The sequence below is a fragment of the Dryas octopetala genome, chromosome 2 (assembly GCF_963921425.1).
Source record: "Dryas octopetala chromosome 2, drDryOcto1.1, whole genome shotgun sequence".
Classification (NCBI taxonomy): domain Eukaryota; kingdom Viridiplantae; phylum Streptophyta; class Magnoliopsida; order Rosales; family Rosaceae; genus Dryas; species Dryas octopetala.
Genome location: NC_141367.1, coordinates 21415218 through 21432089, shown reverse-complemented (window position 1 = coordinate 21432089; position 16872 = coordinate 21415218). Strand labels below are relative to the sequence as shown.

The window sequence follows — 16872 nt, the reverse complement described above, 5'->3', positions numbered from 1 at the left end:
CAAGCTGCATGCACTAGTGCTGTTGTTGTCCCTGGCTCTTCAAGCTCTTAAAGTACTGAATTAGTTTTAATTATCTATTACCTGTCCTATAATAAATTGAAGTATGATGTAATTTTATGAAATAATGATTTGATTTTGAACTCTTTTAGCTTTCTTATGAGGCTGAGTAATCCTAAAGGAATCCTCATAACAAACTGTTAAGAGTATCAAATTTGTTGGTCATATTATTATTAATTACATATTGATGTGTCAACGGTTTTCTATAATAATTTAAACGATAAATATACACGAATTACTATATAATATCATCGAAAATATGATATGATCTTTTAGTATTACTCATTTTTTGGCTAAGCCTCTTTTCACAGTTTGTTAAAGCAATTGCCTCTAACAGCTAACCTTGATTAGCATAAAAGAAAAAACAAAAAACAAAATATTCTATTGAGGCACTCAGCAGTCAGCATTTCCTTGCCAGCCTTCAAAACCTTTGCCTAACTGCCTATCTTTATTTTCTCCTCCCCACAAACTCCACGTACATAAACGTAAATAAGAGAAACCAGAAGGGTACTTCCGGAAAACCAAAAATTTGTTTCCCGCCACATCTCTCTCAATTCTCAACCACCATGAGATCAACCACCGCCATCGCCATCCTCCTGGCCTCGACGCTCGTCCTCCTCGGCGGCGAAGCATCAGCAGTAGAACCTCCGCGGCCGCCGCCATCGGAGTGCACGGAGGAGCTCGTGAGGTTCTCGCCGTGCCTGCCGTACGTGTCGTCGCCGCCGAACAACCTCTCCGACTCAGCCCCCTCCAACTGCTGCAACGCCTTCTCGTCGGCGACGGAGTCCGGCGGCGCCCTGTGCCTCTGTTACCTGGTCCAGGACCCTCAGATTCTCGGGTTTCCGGTGAACGACACCCGAGTCCTCTCTCTGTCTTCCACGTGTCCTCTCGGCAATGCCACGCGCGTTCGCACTTCTTTGGAGTTGCTCTGCTCAGGTTCTTGATTGATTTTCTTGAACATTTTCTTTGACAACAAACACTCTTTAGGCTTTAAATTAATAGCTTCACAAATTACCAATCTTTATTAATTTATTTTAAACTATGACTAATTAGACTATGAATATGAATCCAATTTTAGGGTCACCAGAACTCCCTCCTCTCCGCAGCCCAACAATTTCAGGGATTTCAAGTCCTGCTGATTCTGGTAATCTAGTTTCATTCACTCAATTTTCTTGGATTATTTACCTTCAAAATAGATTATTATTATTATTTGTGTTGAAAGAAGATTTAGATTTGAGAGAGTTACATGTATGATGTACAAGTTGGTGGGTATGATTCAAAATTTCAAACCCACTTCTACTTTTTTTCTAAAACCCAATGCAGAAACCAGAACACAGAATTCATAACTCCAAGGTGAAGGGTCAATAGTATTATACTCATAAGCGAGTAATGGTAAACATGGTTTGACTAGCAATTGTTTAAGTTATTGTGTTCATTATTTTGCAGGTTCTAAGAATGCTTCATCTCCTTTGATGGGCTTCACACCAGAATCAACAAACAATTCAAGCCCACAACCAAGCTCAGCAGTAGAACCAGCCAGGGAGTCCACAGCAATGAAGCAAATTTACAAAAGCAATGCTTGGTTTCTACCTGCCATACTGAGCTTCCTATTCCCATTTCCACTATACTCATCTGATCATGCACTCGTACTCAGTTTGATGTTTCTCACCCTTGTTGGTACATTGAGATTGTACATAAAACTTTTCTGCCATTTCCTGTGTTACATTTGGCATTCATGAATGTTGTGAAAAGGTATAGCAATCTGAATTCAATACAGCATTAGTCAAATGAAATTCACCTACTCTCATCTCTGCTTTTATACTTGCATAATAATATGCCAACTAGTTTGAAGGAAATTATAAGTAACTTCATCTGCATTAATTTAAAACCAACTTTAACCGCTGACACACTGAATTAACTGCAGTCCTTTAGATTAGCTTCACGAATCCTGCTTCGAAATTTAGCTCCATCATGAGCCATACATTCATAGCACATCGCAAAAGAAAAGGAAAATATATTTCTAGCTAACATCCATTCTAAAGCCCTATTGGGTGCACTACCTTACCTGCCTCGGTCAGGTTAAACCACGATGGATTACTACCTTCCCTTTCATCCCAGCCTTGGATGCCAAAACAAGAACAGGGAAATCCGGTCCACCCTTGATATGAAGGAACCTTGAGTCATCATTACAACAAATCAACTCTCATCCATAAAACAGCATATTAGGGAGATACAGAATTTCTGGGTGACAGAGATAATTTCTAACCAATTTGGTTACATAGTGTTTATCCCCATTGCTATAAAATCCACATTCGAATAATCGGACCTAATTGCATAGGATCTCCAGCAAGAACAACAACTGTATTCCTATTGAGAAGATTCGATATCGGGATCATTGTTTCTGGTTCTGAAGCCTGGCCTGCCTCATCCAAGATAATATAAGAGAAGTGGCCTCGCTGGACACCTGCTGCATAAAGAAGAGAGGCACTCCTATAGGTTGATATGATGATCGATCCCATACCACAAGAGGTCAGAAATTGGAGGACAGTCCAAGATGTAGTCATCATTAAAGGAGCAGAACTGCAGAAGTCAATATAATTAGGCTTGACATCTTCATAAGGACGGGGAGGGGTATTCAGCCTGAATATTTCACTCTGAATTTCATTGTCGTCTGCATTGACATGTTTCTCCATAATGCATGTGGTCTGCTGCACTATTTCAAGGTGCACACACAAGGATTCCAACTTTCTTCCGAGTTGCGTCAATTGGGCCGGATCAGGGATGAATGGCTTTCCAGACCTATGGGCTTTCAGCAATACCACTTAAACGCGAGGCCCACTATGAGATCAACCCATATGGCTCTCCCAGCTAAAACTTATGGAATAGGCTTCTTTCTCTAACTATTTCTCCAAATTATTATTTTTTAACTTGCAGGTCATTTATACATTGTACTCTTTTTTAACTTACATCTAAGTTGGGATGAAATTGTTGGGCCATTAAATATTTTCAAAACTTATTACATCATTTGTCACTTGAGTCAATAGAGGTCTGAAAATTTCCAAAATTTATATTGAAAGTTTCCAAAGGCATTTTCTAAAATTTTGGATATTTTAAAACTTCCGGATTTCTGGAAAGCATGTTTAGAAGGTTTTCATAATTTTCCATTGTGGAAGGGGCCATAAATGAGCAATGGAAAACATGGTTTGACACTTTGACTACCTATTGTTTAAGTTTAGTGTTCAGTATTTTGCAGGTTCTGAGAATGCTTCATCTCCTTTGATGGGCTTAACACCAAGCAACAAAGGATTCAAGCACACAACCAAAGCTTTGTCCCAAGCTCTGCACTAGAACCAGACATTGTGTCAACAGCAATGAAGCAATGCTTGGCTTCTACCTGCCATACTGATTTTCCTTGTTCCCGTTTCCACTCACCTGTAGAACTATACTCCTCAGATCATGCACCTTATACTTGGTTTGATGTCTCTCACGCTTGTTGGTACTTTCAGATTGTAGATAAAACTTTTTCATTCATGAATGTTCTGAAAATGGTATAGCAATCTTAATTCAATACAGCAGTAGTCAAATGAAATTCACATACGCTCATCTCTGCTTTATACTTGTATAATAATATGCTAACTACTTTGAAGGATATTATAAGTAACTAATCTGCATTAATTATAAAATCAACTTGAACCTCAGACGCACTGAATTAACTGCAGTTCTTCAGATTAGCTCCACAAATCCTGCTTCAAATTCATAACACATCGCAAAGGAATGAAAATATATTTCTGGCAAACATCCCTTCTAAAGCCCTATAGATTCATAGTATATAAGGAAAAATGCTTTCTATTTAATTCATGTATTCAAAAACCTAGTCTTTCCAGCCATCAGACCATTCAGCTTCATCGGTGACAGGTTTGGGAACTTCTGTTTGCCAGGACCCTTGAGCCCACCCACCATCTCCTGTTTGCAAGGATTCTTGAACCCACCCATCAACTCCTGTTTGCAAGGATTCTTGAGCCCACCCATCATCTCCAGAGAGCAGAGTGTTTTCTTCATTGTTGTTCAAGAGATTTTCCTGCCTGGGGTCCTCATAAACTAACTCCTGCTTCTCAGGGAGATTACAACCCTGATAGGAGTTGTTGTCTGCACAATGCCAAAGAAGCTTGTTCCAGTTCGGATCCTGCAAAAACCAAACTGAACTCATAAGAAAGTAAATCCTTGGATTGCACAGGATTCTCTATATAAATCTGAGTCGATTGGAGATAATTTCCTGTAACCTGTAAGACAACACAATACCTTGCTGATAATGTGTGGGTTCCCAATTACAATTAGCAAGGACTTAGCACGTGTAACAGCCACATTAAACCGCTTGGGATTGCTCAAAAATCCCAAACAATATGTTCTGTCAAATTCATTGTGTTTGATAGTCGACCGGACAGTGGATATTATAATAACTTGCCTCTCTTGTCCTTGAAATTGCTCAACACTTCCAACCTTGATGTCAGGCATTTCTAAGTTTTCGAAAGCTTGCTTCAATTTGAGCACTTGTTGTCGATAAGGCGTTATAATCCCAATATCTTCCTCACTCAGTTTTTTTCCTTCTGTCAATCTCTTAGTGACCTCAACTACCTTACTTGCCTCGGTCCGGTTAAACCACGATGGATTACTTCCTTCCCTCTCATCACAGCCTTGGATGCCAAAGAAAAGAACAGGGAAATCCCTGTTAGGAAGAAGGTCCACCCTTGTTATGAAGGAATTTGAGTCATCTTTACAAGCAATCAACTCTAGCCCATAAAACAGCATATTTGGGAGATACAGTATTTCTGGGTGACATCGATAATTTCTGACCAATTTGGTTACATAGTGCTTATCCCCACTGCTATAAAATCCACATTCGAACATCCTCTCCAAATATGATCTCCCCAAACCAAAGGATTCTGCTTGCCTGGAGTTTACAATTGGACCTAATTGCATAGGGTCTCCAGCAAGAACAACAACTGTATTCCTACTGAGAAGATTCGATATCGGTATCATTGTTTCTGGTTCTGAAGCTTGGCCTGCCTCATCCAAGATAATATGAGAGAAATGGCTTCGCTGGACACCTGCCGCATAAAGAAGAGAGGCACTCGTATAGGTTGATATGATGATCCTATACCACTTGAGGTCAGACAGTGCAGGACAGTCGAAGACATGGTCATCATTAAAGAAGCAGAAGTCAATATGATTAGGCTTGACATCTTCATAAGGACGGGAAGAGGCATTGAGCCTGAATATTTCACTCTGCATTTCATCGACGTTTGCATTGAGGAGTTTCTCCATAATGTGGTCTGCTGCACTATTTGAAGGTGCACACACAAGGATTCGAGCTTTCTTCCGAGTTGTGTAGAGTTGGAGGATTGCTTCCACTACTGTCATAGTCTTACCTGTGCCAGGAGGCCCATAAATCACATAAGGTGGTCCTCCTTTGCAGCCAAGGATCATCCCAACTGAACACATTTGCTTCTCATTAAGTGTACAGGATATAGGCTCAAGATGAATGGGTCTAATCAACCTTCTTTGGGAGGACTCAGATGGAAATAGGAACGATCTGTCTAACTCTTCCGCAGCATCAATGGCTTGATATAATCTTCTCATGCTGACTCGATTATATGTGAATTGCACATTATAAAGATTGCCATCTCTGTGTTGTGAGTGAAATTCTTGGGCAAAGCTCAAGAAAATTTCATCAGCCTCAACACGGTGGATATAACCCTGAAAAACGCATTAAATTTTTTAAAAGATAAGCTATAGAAATCTGGATATTAAAATAACATGAAAACAGTTGAGTATTAGTGAAAAATAAACCCAATACATGTATTAGCCAGCAGCTTGTGAAACACAATGCATGTGCATGGATGAAATTCTCATTCTACATGGATAAACTAACCAAATCATATTGGAACAATTCATGAATGGTCAACTTTTCCAAAGATCAAAGTAATGATCCTTTCAATTATTTTCTTTGGCCAAAAGTCACTTTTAGAGGATGAGTTCAAGTCTATGATAACATTATTAACTGAAAGAAGGATAATAGGATGTTTAGAACATAAATAATATGGGATGATAATAACATCCCTAGTGGACCACAGTCCAAACCTATAATCTTGGTAGGGCTAAACATTTAAAAATAGATAGATAAATAAATAAATAATCCCAATATCCAGGTAATTCATAATACTAAATATCATAGCAATGAGTAAACCCATTAGATGTTTAGTCTTGAGCACTTGATGACAGAATTTTTCATTTAACCAGAACAACCTGATATGGAGGAGTTGTCTCATGTGCATATAAATGGGAAGGCTTGGCAAAAATATGATCCCCACGGACAAGTGAAGGTCTTCTCTCAGCAAGCCCTGGGACTTCAAGGGACAAAAATTGATGTCCCCTCTTCCTCAAAAGAACACCTTCCATTGCATGACTCCTCATGCTTTCCTGAAGCAATCACCAAGTTCAGCACAAATAGGAAAAAATCTTAACAAGAGTGTTGTTAAAAAATGAAGTTACCTCTAGTTGTATTTCTTCCATGATGAGTAAATTTTTGAAGTAAGGGCCATAGTTTTTCCTTGTAAGACCTTCTGTCACAATATCAGGAATTTGACCGCTCTCAAGCAATTCTCTAATGTCATTTGGAATGTCATATCGAGGAAGCCTATTTTTGAAGCTTCGGTCTGTTGATCTACTAGGACGTGAACCACTCACAACAAAGCAATCCACAGCAAATTGTTTCTTTCTAGTGCTTTTTGTGTATGGCCTCCTTGAGACCAAAGATTGGGCGATCTTATCATCTACTAAGAGAAAAACAACTCTTTCAATCCTTTCAGACTCCAGATCAACTTGCACAATACATGTTTGCAAACCAATTGCCTTGGGTTTGCAAGATACCCATACAGTCAAAGTATCGCCTGGATGAAGCACTGTGTCCTCCAAGCAAGTGAGCTCAACAAAGTTTCGGATGGTTTCCGCATCAGAGTTTGCATTTGGAGGTTCCATCAGAGAAAGCTTGAAAGAGTCCTCAGGGTTTGAGGCATAAATATTAACACGCCATAGTTCCACTGATTCATCAGTGGTGTTCTCAATAGTTATCTTATCTGCAGCTGTTTCTCCGATTATTACTGATTGAGGCTTTCCATCCCTATAAGGGAATGGAACTGAAACAACAATTTGACCCCCTTCAACTGGGTTGTAACCACACACCGACTTATCATCCCCGAAATCTATGAAGCCGACTTCTCCTTTGTCTCCAATGACAGAGCACTCATCATCCCACTTATCACCAACTGTACCCATCACCAAACAGAGACTGACATGAACAAGAAAATGTGAGTTTCCACTAAAAAATTGAACAAGAAGAAGAAGAAAGTGTCTGACTAAAAGATTAAGTGCCCGTTTGGTGATTTACAAGAAGGATTACCATAAATTGCAACCCAAATTCTCTACCAAGGCTTACTAAAGCTACATTGGAAACAGAAGGGAAAAAAAATGGAATAATCAACAATAACATAAAAGCTCTGAAATGAAACCAGTAGACCCACAATCAAAAACACCACAGACCAATAAGAAACAAGTGAAAACACAACCTCCCTAAAACATACCAACACGTTTGAGAACTCAGCAATTAGCAGCGTACAAATCTGATTAAAATGTCATTATTTCCACAAAATCAACAAAAGCTTGCATCAATACCCGAAACCCATATAAGAGCCAGAGTCCGAAATTACATAGCAACACATTGCACACACATTGCCATCAAATACATACAAATTCACAGTGACTGAGAAATGGGTATAAACGAAAACTATAAGATTAGGTTAAGAGACGAACCCGTGAAAACAACTGAGGACGCTTTAAACGACAGAGATGATCAAAACCCAACTTTGATCAAACCTCACCGACCCGATCCTAAAGAGAATATTGAAAAGGGTTCACTGCATTTCATCAGATGACAAAAGTTCAACAAGGGTTCAGTAAAGCGTGAAGAGTGTGAGAAAATGAAGATTACCAAAAAAACCAAAATCCTATGGAAAATTGGAACAAATAAAAGGGTAAAAATTAGTTGAGCTGGTAGTGATTAGTAAAGTGCCATTTTCAACCTTTCTTAGATTTAACTTGTTCAAATTGTTTGCTTTATTTAGTGGCCAAAAATAAAAAAAATTTGTTTGCTTTTTTTACCCAGTTTTCACTAAAAATGCTCACCTAGGATCCCTATGGTGGTGTTTGGCTGTTTGCAGTTGGCCGGTATTCAGTAATGGTATGGTGGCAGAGAAGGCTCGGGAGTCGGGTATATGGACGGAGACTGAGGCAGCCACCGTATAACCGCATTACACGTGTCGCAGTCTCATTGCTTCGTATCTCTGCTGCCCAATACGGGCTTTCCCCAGCTAAAACTTATGCTGTCGGGTGTGAACCGTGTGATTTCAGATGGATTGGGTCAAAAGAGAGGTCGGGTCTTTGGAAAATTTCCAAAAATGTTTTGGAATTTTGAAAGGCCATTTTCGTTCTTATTCTAAAGTTTTGAAATCTTCTAAATTGTAAAATTTTGGATTTTTAGAAAGTGTTTTCACATAAATTCACAGAGTTTTCATAAGTTTTCCGTCATAAAAGGAGATGGACGGTCGAATTCTATTCAGACTTAACAGTGGCGGTCAACTTTTATCCAGACCTAATAGCAACGGTCGACTTCTATTTAGACCTAATAGCGGCGGTCGACTTCTATCCTGATCTAATAGCAGCGGTTGACTTCTATCAAGATTTAGCAGCGACGGTCAACTTATCCAGATTAACATCGACAGTCAACCTGTCCAAATTAGCAGCAACGGTCGATTCATGTCTAAACAAAATAGTAATTTTTCCTTTTTTTCTTATTTCCTTTTCTCTCTTCTTTTTCTCTTTTTTTTCTTTATGGTTTAAAAAGTAATAAAAATAATATGATCAAAATCAAGAAATTAAAATAGCTAACGAGAAACAACAAACTCCCTAATGAAAAAAAAAAATAAAAAGGAGAGACCACAAACACTCGGCCCAAAAAAAGAAGAAAACAATTTAATATTGAAGGGGGTGGCGGTTGACTTTTATCCAGACCTAGTAGCGCCTATCGACTTTTATCAAGACCTAACAGTGCCAGTCGACCTGTCCAGATTAGCATCAACAATCAACTTGTCCAAATTAGCAGCACGGTTAATTCATATTCAAACCAAGTAGCAATTTTTTTCCTTTTTTCTTATTTCTTTTCTCTCTTTTCTTTCGAAAGGGGGTGTGGTTGACTTCTATCCAAACTAAGCAGCCACGGTAGATCTCTATCTAGACTGAAGGTGTCAAACGGGTCAGGTCGGCCCTTTTAATTTTCAGTTAATAGAAGTATGTCCAATTTTGGTGGTTCATTCAGACTAAAACCATATAGGTATTTAGATTTGTACTTAAATTCAATTTTTAAGGCTAAGGTCCAAAAAATGGACTTTTTAAAAATTTTGACTCATATTATCTCTTAAAATTAAGATAATTAATATGAATTAATTTTAAAAATTATGAAAGATAATATCCATTAGGACATTTTTTTATTTTTAGACTTTTTAATTAAAACATTCAAGATTATCTAGTTTTTATGTTTTATAATTTAAAATAATAAAAGATAATATATGTTTAAATTATACAAATATGAAAAACAAATGCATTAACCTACAAAATAGAAAATAATCAAACAAGTAAAAAAAAAAAGAAGTATATATAGGTACATTTCAATTGTACCAATACGTAGGTTTATATATATATATATAATTATATAGGTACATTTCAATTGTAACAATACATGGGTTGCTATATATATATATATATATTTGATTAGGTGCGCACCAACAAACATGCGCACTTGATCTGAACGCTCGGCTTTCGCCGCTGATCGCTCGGCCATGTTGCTTCCTTCCTTGAGTTTTGAGAGTAAATCCTCATTTTTTCACCTCATTCCCTCCTAGGGTATTGAATAGGCTTGGTGGAGGCCACCCAAAATCTCAGAGCTAAACCATAACATAAATGCCAACAAACCATCGATCGATTAGTACAATTGAAATGTACCCATAAAATTTTTTTTTTTCCTTGTTTGATTATTTTATATTTTGTGGGCTGATACATTTTTATTAGATGTATATAATTTAAATCCCATAATTAATTTTAGGATAATATGATAATATTAAGATAATATAAAAATAGGATAATATTAGACATTTTTTAAATTAAAAACATCTGGACAATTATTTTTAGACCTTAGTCAAAAATAAAAAAACATTAAGGTATTAGTCTAAGAGAGGAGAGAAAATTGCACCGGCCATATAGTTAAGACCATTTTTGGCCACGAGTCATTTGGGCACGGGCAGGCCTACGAGTCTTTTTTCTTTTTCTTTTTTATGGTGAGAAAACTAATTTTATGATTTTTTTTTTGTAATTAAATATTAATATTTTTTTGCATGAAATTTGAATATTCTTGTTGATAAGTTCTTTAATTATGAAAAAAACAATGTTAAAGAAGTCGTGCCTAATTCGAGTCCATTTCGTGTTCGTATCGTGCTTGGATTGTGTCGTGCTCGTACCGTGCCTAATGGGCTAAAAAATTTGTCCCGGCCCGGCCCATTTACTTGTACTGTGTTGTGATGTGCCTATTTTAACCGTATCGTGCTTGGACCAGCCTGACCCATTTGACACCTTTCATTCAGACTTAGCAACGTTGGTTGAGTTCTATCTAGACGTAGCAGCGACAATCGACCTATCCAGATCAACACAACAATTGATTCATGTCCAAATCAAGCATCAATTTTTTTCCTTTTCTTTCCTTTTTTTCCTTTTCTTTCTTTTCTCTTTCATCTTTTTTTAAAAAGTAAAGAATATAATATGATCAAAATCAAGAATTTAAAATAGCTAACTTAAGGAAAGACAATGAACACCCTGATGAAAAAAAACAAGAGACAACGAACACTCGGCCCAAAAAAAGAAGAAAACAATTTAAATATAAATCATAATATTCCTAGTTCGAAGAACCCTAGCACAATCCTCAAGAGGGTCCAACAACTTTGAATATCCCAACTTCAAAGACAAACCATACCTATACTAGAATTTCCACAATTTTTGAAACTTTAAAATATACATACTAGAAAATCATCATAAAAGAAATATGAGAATAAGAACTCAATCCAAATTTTAGAAAAATTAAAATCTATTATCTTTAATATGTTCACTCGCTAATACTTAAGTGTTCAGTATAATTAGGTGTTTGATGGTGTGTTAAACATGTTTAAAGACTAAAACTTGATTTTAAACTTGAAAAGGAATTACTGAAATTGAATGAGGAAACAATAAATTACAGCATGAGGACGAGACATATGAGTGATTTTAAACTTTTAGGGGTATGTTTAATTGAGTATGAAAAGGTCTATGAGATATATATAATAGAACAATGCAATGAAGATGCACATATAATTATAATGAGAAAAACTTGTGTAGGGAGTTACTTGCCACCTCATCATGCTGAGTGGCACAACCAACCATTTAGAATTTGCCATTATTCATCTTTAATTATAGTTTTTAATTTCTTTTCTCTCTAAAACTCACCTTAAAAAAATTAAAAGAATTTAAGAAAATAGAATAGTAACCAATTAAAAACCCACCCCACCCACGTAGCAACACTCATCTATAGGAGTGGAATCGGTTTGGTAACCGAATCGATTGGCCACCACCGACTATTGAACTGCCACCAGCGGAATGACCAGATTCGCCACCGACATTGTCAGTTACCGCCTGTTTCAGTATCGGTCGTGGCGGTCGGTGGAAGTCAGTATTGGAGAGAAAAAAAGATATATAAAGAGGGAGAGACTGAGAGAGGTTGCTGGTTTTTGGTTTCTGGAGGAAGTGGATGTGCTAGGTTGTAGAGGAGAGATTGCTGGGTTGCTGGGTTTGCAGAGGAGAGGCGGCGATGAGAGATTGAAAATGAGATTAATGGGTTCTCAAGGAGGCCGTCAGTGAGAGATTATAGAGGAAAGGCCAGCCGAGGGTTGTTGGGTTTGCAAAGGAGAGGTTGGCGAGGGGAGATTGCAGAGGAGAGGCCGACGAGGGTTGCTTGGTTGACTAGTCGGTGTAGTTTTCGGTATCGGAATACCACCAATATGGGCATTTCAGTACCGGCTTCGACTCGATTATTGCCGGCACAGATCGGTCGGAGTTCGAAATCGAAAATGAAAGAACAACCACTGAACCAATCGGAACGGGTCGAACGTCGATAAGTCAGCAAAAAAACCCAACCTTACTCCTCCACTACCTTTCTTCACCTGCGGCGTCGTTATCAGCGGCCTACCACCGCCTGCATCGGCTATCTATCTCTCTCTCACTCTTTCATCTATCTTATAATTTAATATTAGGGTAAAACTAAAAGTTTTGGGAGAAAAATATTTAGAGGTACAAAGAGCAATAGATGGATCAATAGATATCTCTAGGGGTGCAACTTGGACCGGATCAACCTGAGCCTACCCGAACTCAATCCAGTGTTTGAACCCGTGTGGGAGGGTTTGAAAAAGTCAAAACCTGCCCGAACCCGGACCCGGACCCAAACACGAATTTTTTGGGTTGGGCTTAGGTAGAAGTCATGCCTGCACAAGCCCAAGCTGAACTCGACCCGAATTCCCAACCCGATTTGTATTAGTATTATGCTATAATCTATATATTAGATTATATTTTAATTTAAATTAGTAATATAATATTTAGTTTATATATTGTTATTAAAGATGAACTAGAGATTTAAAGGATGTCAAAATATATATTCTATCTTATATATATTTGTGTGGAATAAAACCTAAACTATAATATTTGGTAACAATATGGTTGTGATATTATTATTTTCTCTTCATGTTGAAGCTTTGAAGGTATTGCTTTGTTTGATTAATTGAAGTAATTGTGTTATACTTTTATCAAGATTTTTTTTTTTTTTTTCATAAATTGAAACCAACCCGTTCCTTGAGTTTGAGGATCGAGTCCAATCCAAAGAAGGGAAACAGCAAAGCTTTTAATTTTTGTGTTTTTCAAAACATTAAAGTCTTCTATTTAAAAATTAGTAGAGTACACATGGCAACAAAAGAAGGGAGAAGGTAGATAACATTCCCTTTTTTTTTTTTATCCCCAAAACTTGGGACTCTTGGTTCTGGCTGCTTACCAATTGGAGTGATTTATGCATGCATGAATAACACAATAGCCACCAACCAAGCAAAAAGGAAAAAACTTAAGGAATGGGAAGACAAGTGAATCCCTCTCACATGTTCTTCAACATACATGAGCACTCCGGTCATTGCAAATGAAACTCCCCACTTTTAAAGGTCCATTTTCCCAAATTACAGCTATTCAGCGTATCAGAAGTTCAAACAACAGAGCTACTTTGAGAATTTGAAATAGGTTCTGAGGTTCTGACAGAACATTAATTCCCATATACTAGAATAACTAAATTGACCCACCAAAAGTTTAAACGTACAAATAAACACAAGTCTGTGATGAAATTAAAACCTCAAGCGGCAGCAACACCAGCATCCTTGATAGATTCTCGCCAGGCATACTGCCTCGCCCCATCCTTGTCAACAATCTTGATCACGAAATTGGGTGGAGCCACAACCAGCCTTGATCGGATCTCAATGATGATCTTGTCAACCAAGTCAATCGCTTCTTCCACTGACATGCCACTGTGGTAGTGTCTGTCCATCAAGGAGAGTGCGAAATAGGACCCATAACCAAATGCACCCTTATCAACCTTGTGGAGTGAGGCAATGTAATCGATGTAGTAGAGTGATGGTCCTGTCTCCTTGTCATAGCCAGCCATAAGAATGTTCACTGAGTATGGGTTCTGAAATATAAAATTTTGTTAAAAAAAAGAAGCAGAAATGAAAATATAAATAAAGGTTATGTATCAAGAATCAGCTATTTAAAATTCTATTGCTAAAGGGAGGGGGCACGTTGGACACCAGCAAAAATACCTGTAAGTGCAAACCTACTGACAGATTCTTCTCAAGTACATTTCTAGCACCCATGACTTAACAAAATTGCTCTCTCTCTCTCTCTCTCTCTCTCTCTCTCTCTCTCTCACTCACACACACACACCACAACTTATGAAGCATGCCTAACCCATCTGTACCTCATCTGGCTAAAGAAACACAAGCAAAGTTAAAAAGCCCTCGAAGGATGAACTGAGCCTTGACCTCTTTGACAAACAGTATGATATATTAACAAGCACCTTCATTTCTAGTAGACAACAGGAATGTACATGGTTATTTGTTCTTAGCACCTTCACAAACCTGATAAAGAACAAATCCATGACTTAAAAAAGAAAAAAATAAGTACAAGACAACTCACATAGGAAAATTCCCCCCCCCCCCCCCAACACACGTTTTTTTGGAGGTTGGAAGTTGGAACCATATTTGTTCAACCATACCCATGGTGACCTGATAGTGTTTAAAACCCTTGCTAGATCCCCACCTATGGAACATAAGTTGACTCAACCCTTTAGGAATACCATCTTCATATACTCAACAACCTCAAAACTGAGAAGCATACATAATACTTGAGACTCGCCACTATGATTTGTCCTCAACATTCCAAGCCTTTGATGAAAAGGAAAGAAGACCATGATGATGTCCTAAAATCTTGACGCAATATTTTTTAAATTTAAATTTATACAAAAATTAGAATAGCAGTTCAATGAATAATGATAAAAGGGGCAAAGTCTTGCTAGGATATAGGATATATTTTGAGGACTAGCTAGGATTTGAAGGCAAGAAGTCCCTAGAATTTTAGAAATTGAGTTCTGGTTGGTGCAGCAGCTACTTTCATAATTTTGGGTTGCACAGTAATTAAGGCTAGGGCTGTTATCATTAAAATCTGGGGAGTGAACTTAAGGCTCTTTGAATACTATACGTATATGGTTGTGGTTTGAATTTAGAAGAAAATCTGGGGGTATATAAGGCAATCACACATAAGAGAGGAGGCCATATTGCTGTCAAAAAGCTCAAATGTGGCTGGAAAATTTTGAATCCAATGTTAAATATATGATATATTAGAGGATTCTATTATACATTGTTGGCAGCTGGCACAAACTTATTCTAATAGGACCAGGACTTCAGTTTATAATGATCGTTTGAGTCTTGACTAGTTAACTAGCAAACTGTCAGAAAGACACTTTTTTTTTATAGGAACCGTAATGACTATACTTAAACAAAACCAAAAGAAAATCACACCACTTTCCCATGCCCCCCTTTAGTATTCCTAGAAATTTACACCCAAATCTCTAAAATGAAGTTAAGAACAACTGAACAAGATGCATTGCAACAACAATCAAACACAAAACAAACTCTAAAACATTTGAGGCTTCAAAATTGCCCCTTTCTCTGCCCTTGAATCTCAGTGTGAACTCTTTAATCTGTATGCAATTATGCACAAGGCCCAACTACAAGATCAGACACTTTGAATCCCAATTAAGTGTCTAGGAAACTTCCCAAGTGACCTCATTTCTAAATTCCAATGTTCTTAAACTCATACTGGAAGTTAGAAACATTTTACATACGTTATACACATCCAAACAAAACTTTAGGTCGACATGAGATTGCATCATCATGCCTAACTAGGACCATAACTCTTGTCAAACCATATACCTAGCATCTATGGCGCCCACAGCCTCCCCTACCTGATTATATTATACACGAGTTCAAACTCTCAGTCTCTGATTACTGAACCTTGCGATATAACCGCTAAATTGCATCCTATGTTACTGGCAATTAAAGCATACCATAAGAAAGATGTATGGATCCTCCCACCTAATAATGTTGTTATCCAAAACCAATGACTGGTGAAGCCATTGAGAAATTTGCTCAAGTTATAAGGTCAAAAACGAAATTGTCTTACTCATGATAACATTATAATTGCATGCTCAAACAAAAAACAGAAATAGTGTGCACACGTCAAAGCATTAGCCAACTTCACATCATTCCCTTTTTGTTTTTGGCTTGAACCCCACTTCGTATAATTAATTTCCAAGTTGTTACATTTTTAACTAAATCCCAATACGCATCTCAAATGAATTAAAAAAAAAACCCTAGACTCTTCAAAAGGGGATTAAGGATAAAGAACTCCAATAGAGTTATATTAACCATAACTCTAGATCCCTAATATTGGGCAAAATTCTAATTAACCAAAAAAATGAACACAAAACATAAAATCTATTAACAAAAAATAAGCTTTACCTTTCGCAAGGCCGTGGCGAGCTCGCCACGGGTGAAATTGGCTGCGGCAGCAGTTGTCAATGGGATGCCATTGCGGAACTGATACAAGGCAACGTTCTTCTGGATGTACTCAGTGAATTGAACCCTATGTTTCGCCAAATCAAATAAAAACATTTATAAAAAAACATCAAATTTATCCAAGCCACAATGACCGGCGATCGAAATTAAACTCAAAATAGATTTTTCGAACCTGTCGCCGGGCTCGCCGCTGGCGGCGATGAGCTTGTGGGAGTCGAGGACCATGATCTTGTCCTCGTTGGACTTATGCACCAGGATGCTGTGCACAGCTGACGTGTCCGCCGCCACTATGGAGAACCCGTCCCCTACCAAGCCAAAAACGCATTCCATCTCCTTCTTCTTCTGAATATGCTAGGGTTTCGAATTCGATCTCTCTCTGAGTTTGATTCGGGACTTGAGAAGTTGGCTCAGTGTTGTGATTTTGGGTTATAGGAGGTAAAAGACTACTTGAGGAAGAAGTTCA

The 16872-nt window shown here is 37.8% G+C and overlaps 3 protein-coding genes across 5 annotated transcripts; 1 reads left to right on the top strand and 2 right to left on the bottom strand.

The window, feature by feature from the left end:
• Positions 1–584: 584 nt before the first annotated feature.
• Positions 585–1796, top strand: LOC147294052 (Bifunctional inhibitor/lipid-transfer protein/seed storage 2S albumin superfamily protein). Its single transcript, XM_086231169.1, has 3 exons — positions 585–993; positions 1136–1201; positions 1504–1796. Exons 1-3 carry the CDS (start codon positions 624–626, stop codon positions 1794–1796), a joined length of 729 nt encoding a protein of 242 aa, XP_086087295.1. The 5' UTR covers positions 585–623.
• A 1833-nt stretch (positions 1797–3629) lies between these two features.
• On the bottom strand, positions 3630–8339 carry SDE3 (P-loop containing nucleoside triphosphate hydrolases superfamily protein). 3 transcript variants are annotated; one of them, XM_086234374.1, is made up of 6 exons: positions 7924–8189; positions 6607–7402; positions 6361–6534; positions 4357–5811; positions 3929–4240; positions 3630–3803 (listed from the first exon to the last, which is right to left on the bottom strand). In XM_086234374.1, the coding sequence occupies exons 2-5, from the start codon at positions 7387–7389 to the stop codon at positions 3929–3931; spliced, it is 2724 nt and encodes a 907-aa protein (XP_086090500.1). In that variant the 5' UTR covers positions 7390–7402; positions 7924–8189; the 3' UTR covers positions 3630–3803. The 3 variants fall into 3 exon arrangements, with proteins under 3 accessions (XP_086090500.1, XP_086090501.1, XP_086090499.1); XM_086234375.1 differs by having other exon boundaries at positions 3630–3800; XM_086234373.1 differs by adding an exon at positions 8296–8339 and having other exon boundaries at positions 3631–4240; positions 7924–8027.
• Positions 8340–13417: 5078 nt separating this feature from the next.
• Positions 13418–16872, bottom strand: LOC147294050 (proteasome subunit beta type-2-A). Its single transcript, XM_086232364.1, has 3 exons — positions 16582–16872; positions 16353–16476; positions 13418–13963 (listed from the first exon to the last, which is right to left on the bottom strand). Exons 1-3 carry the CDS (start codon positions 16737–16739, stop codon positions 13631–13633), a joined length of 615 nt encoding a protein of 204 aa, XP_086088490.1. The 5' UTR covers positions 16740–16872; the 3' UTR covers positions 13418–13630.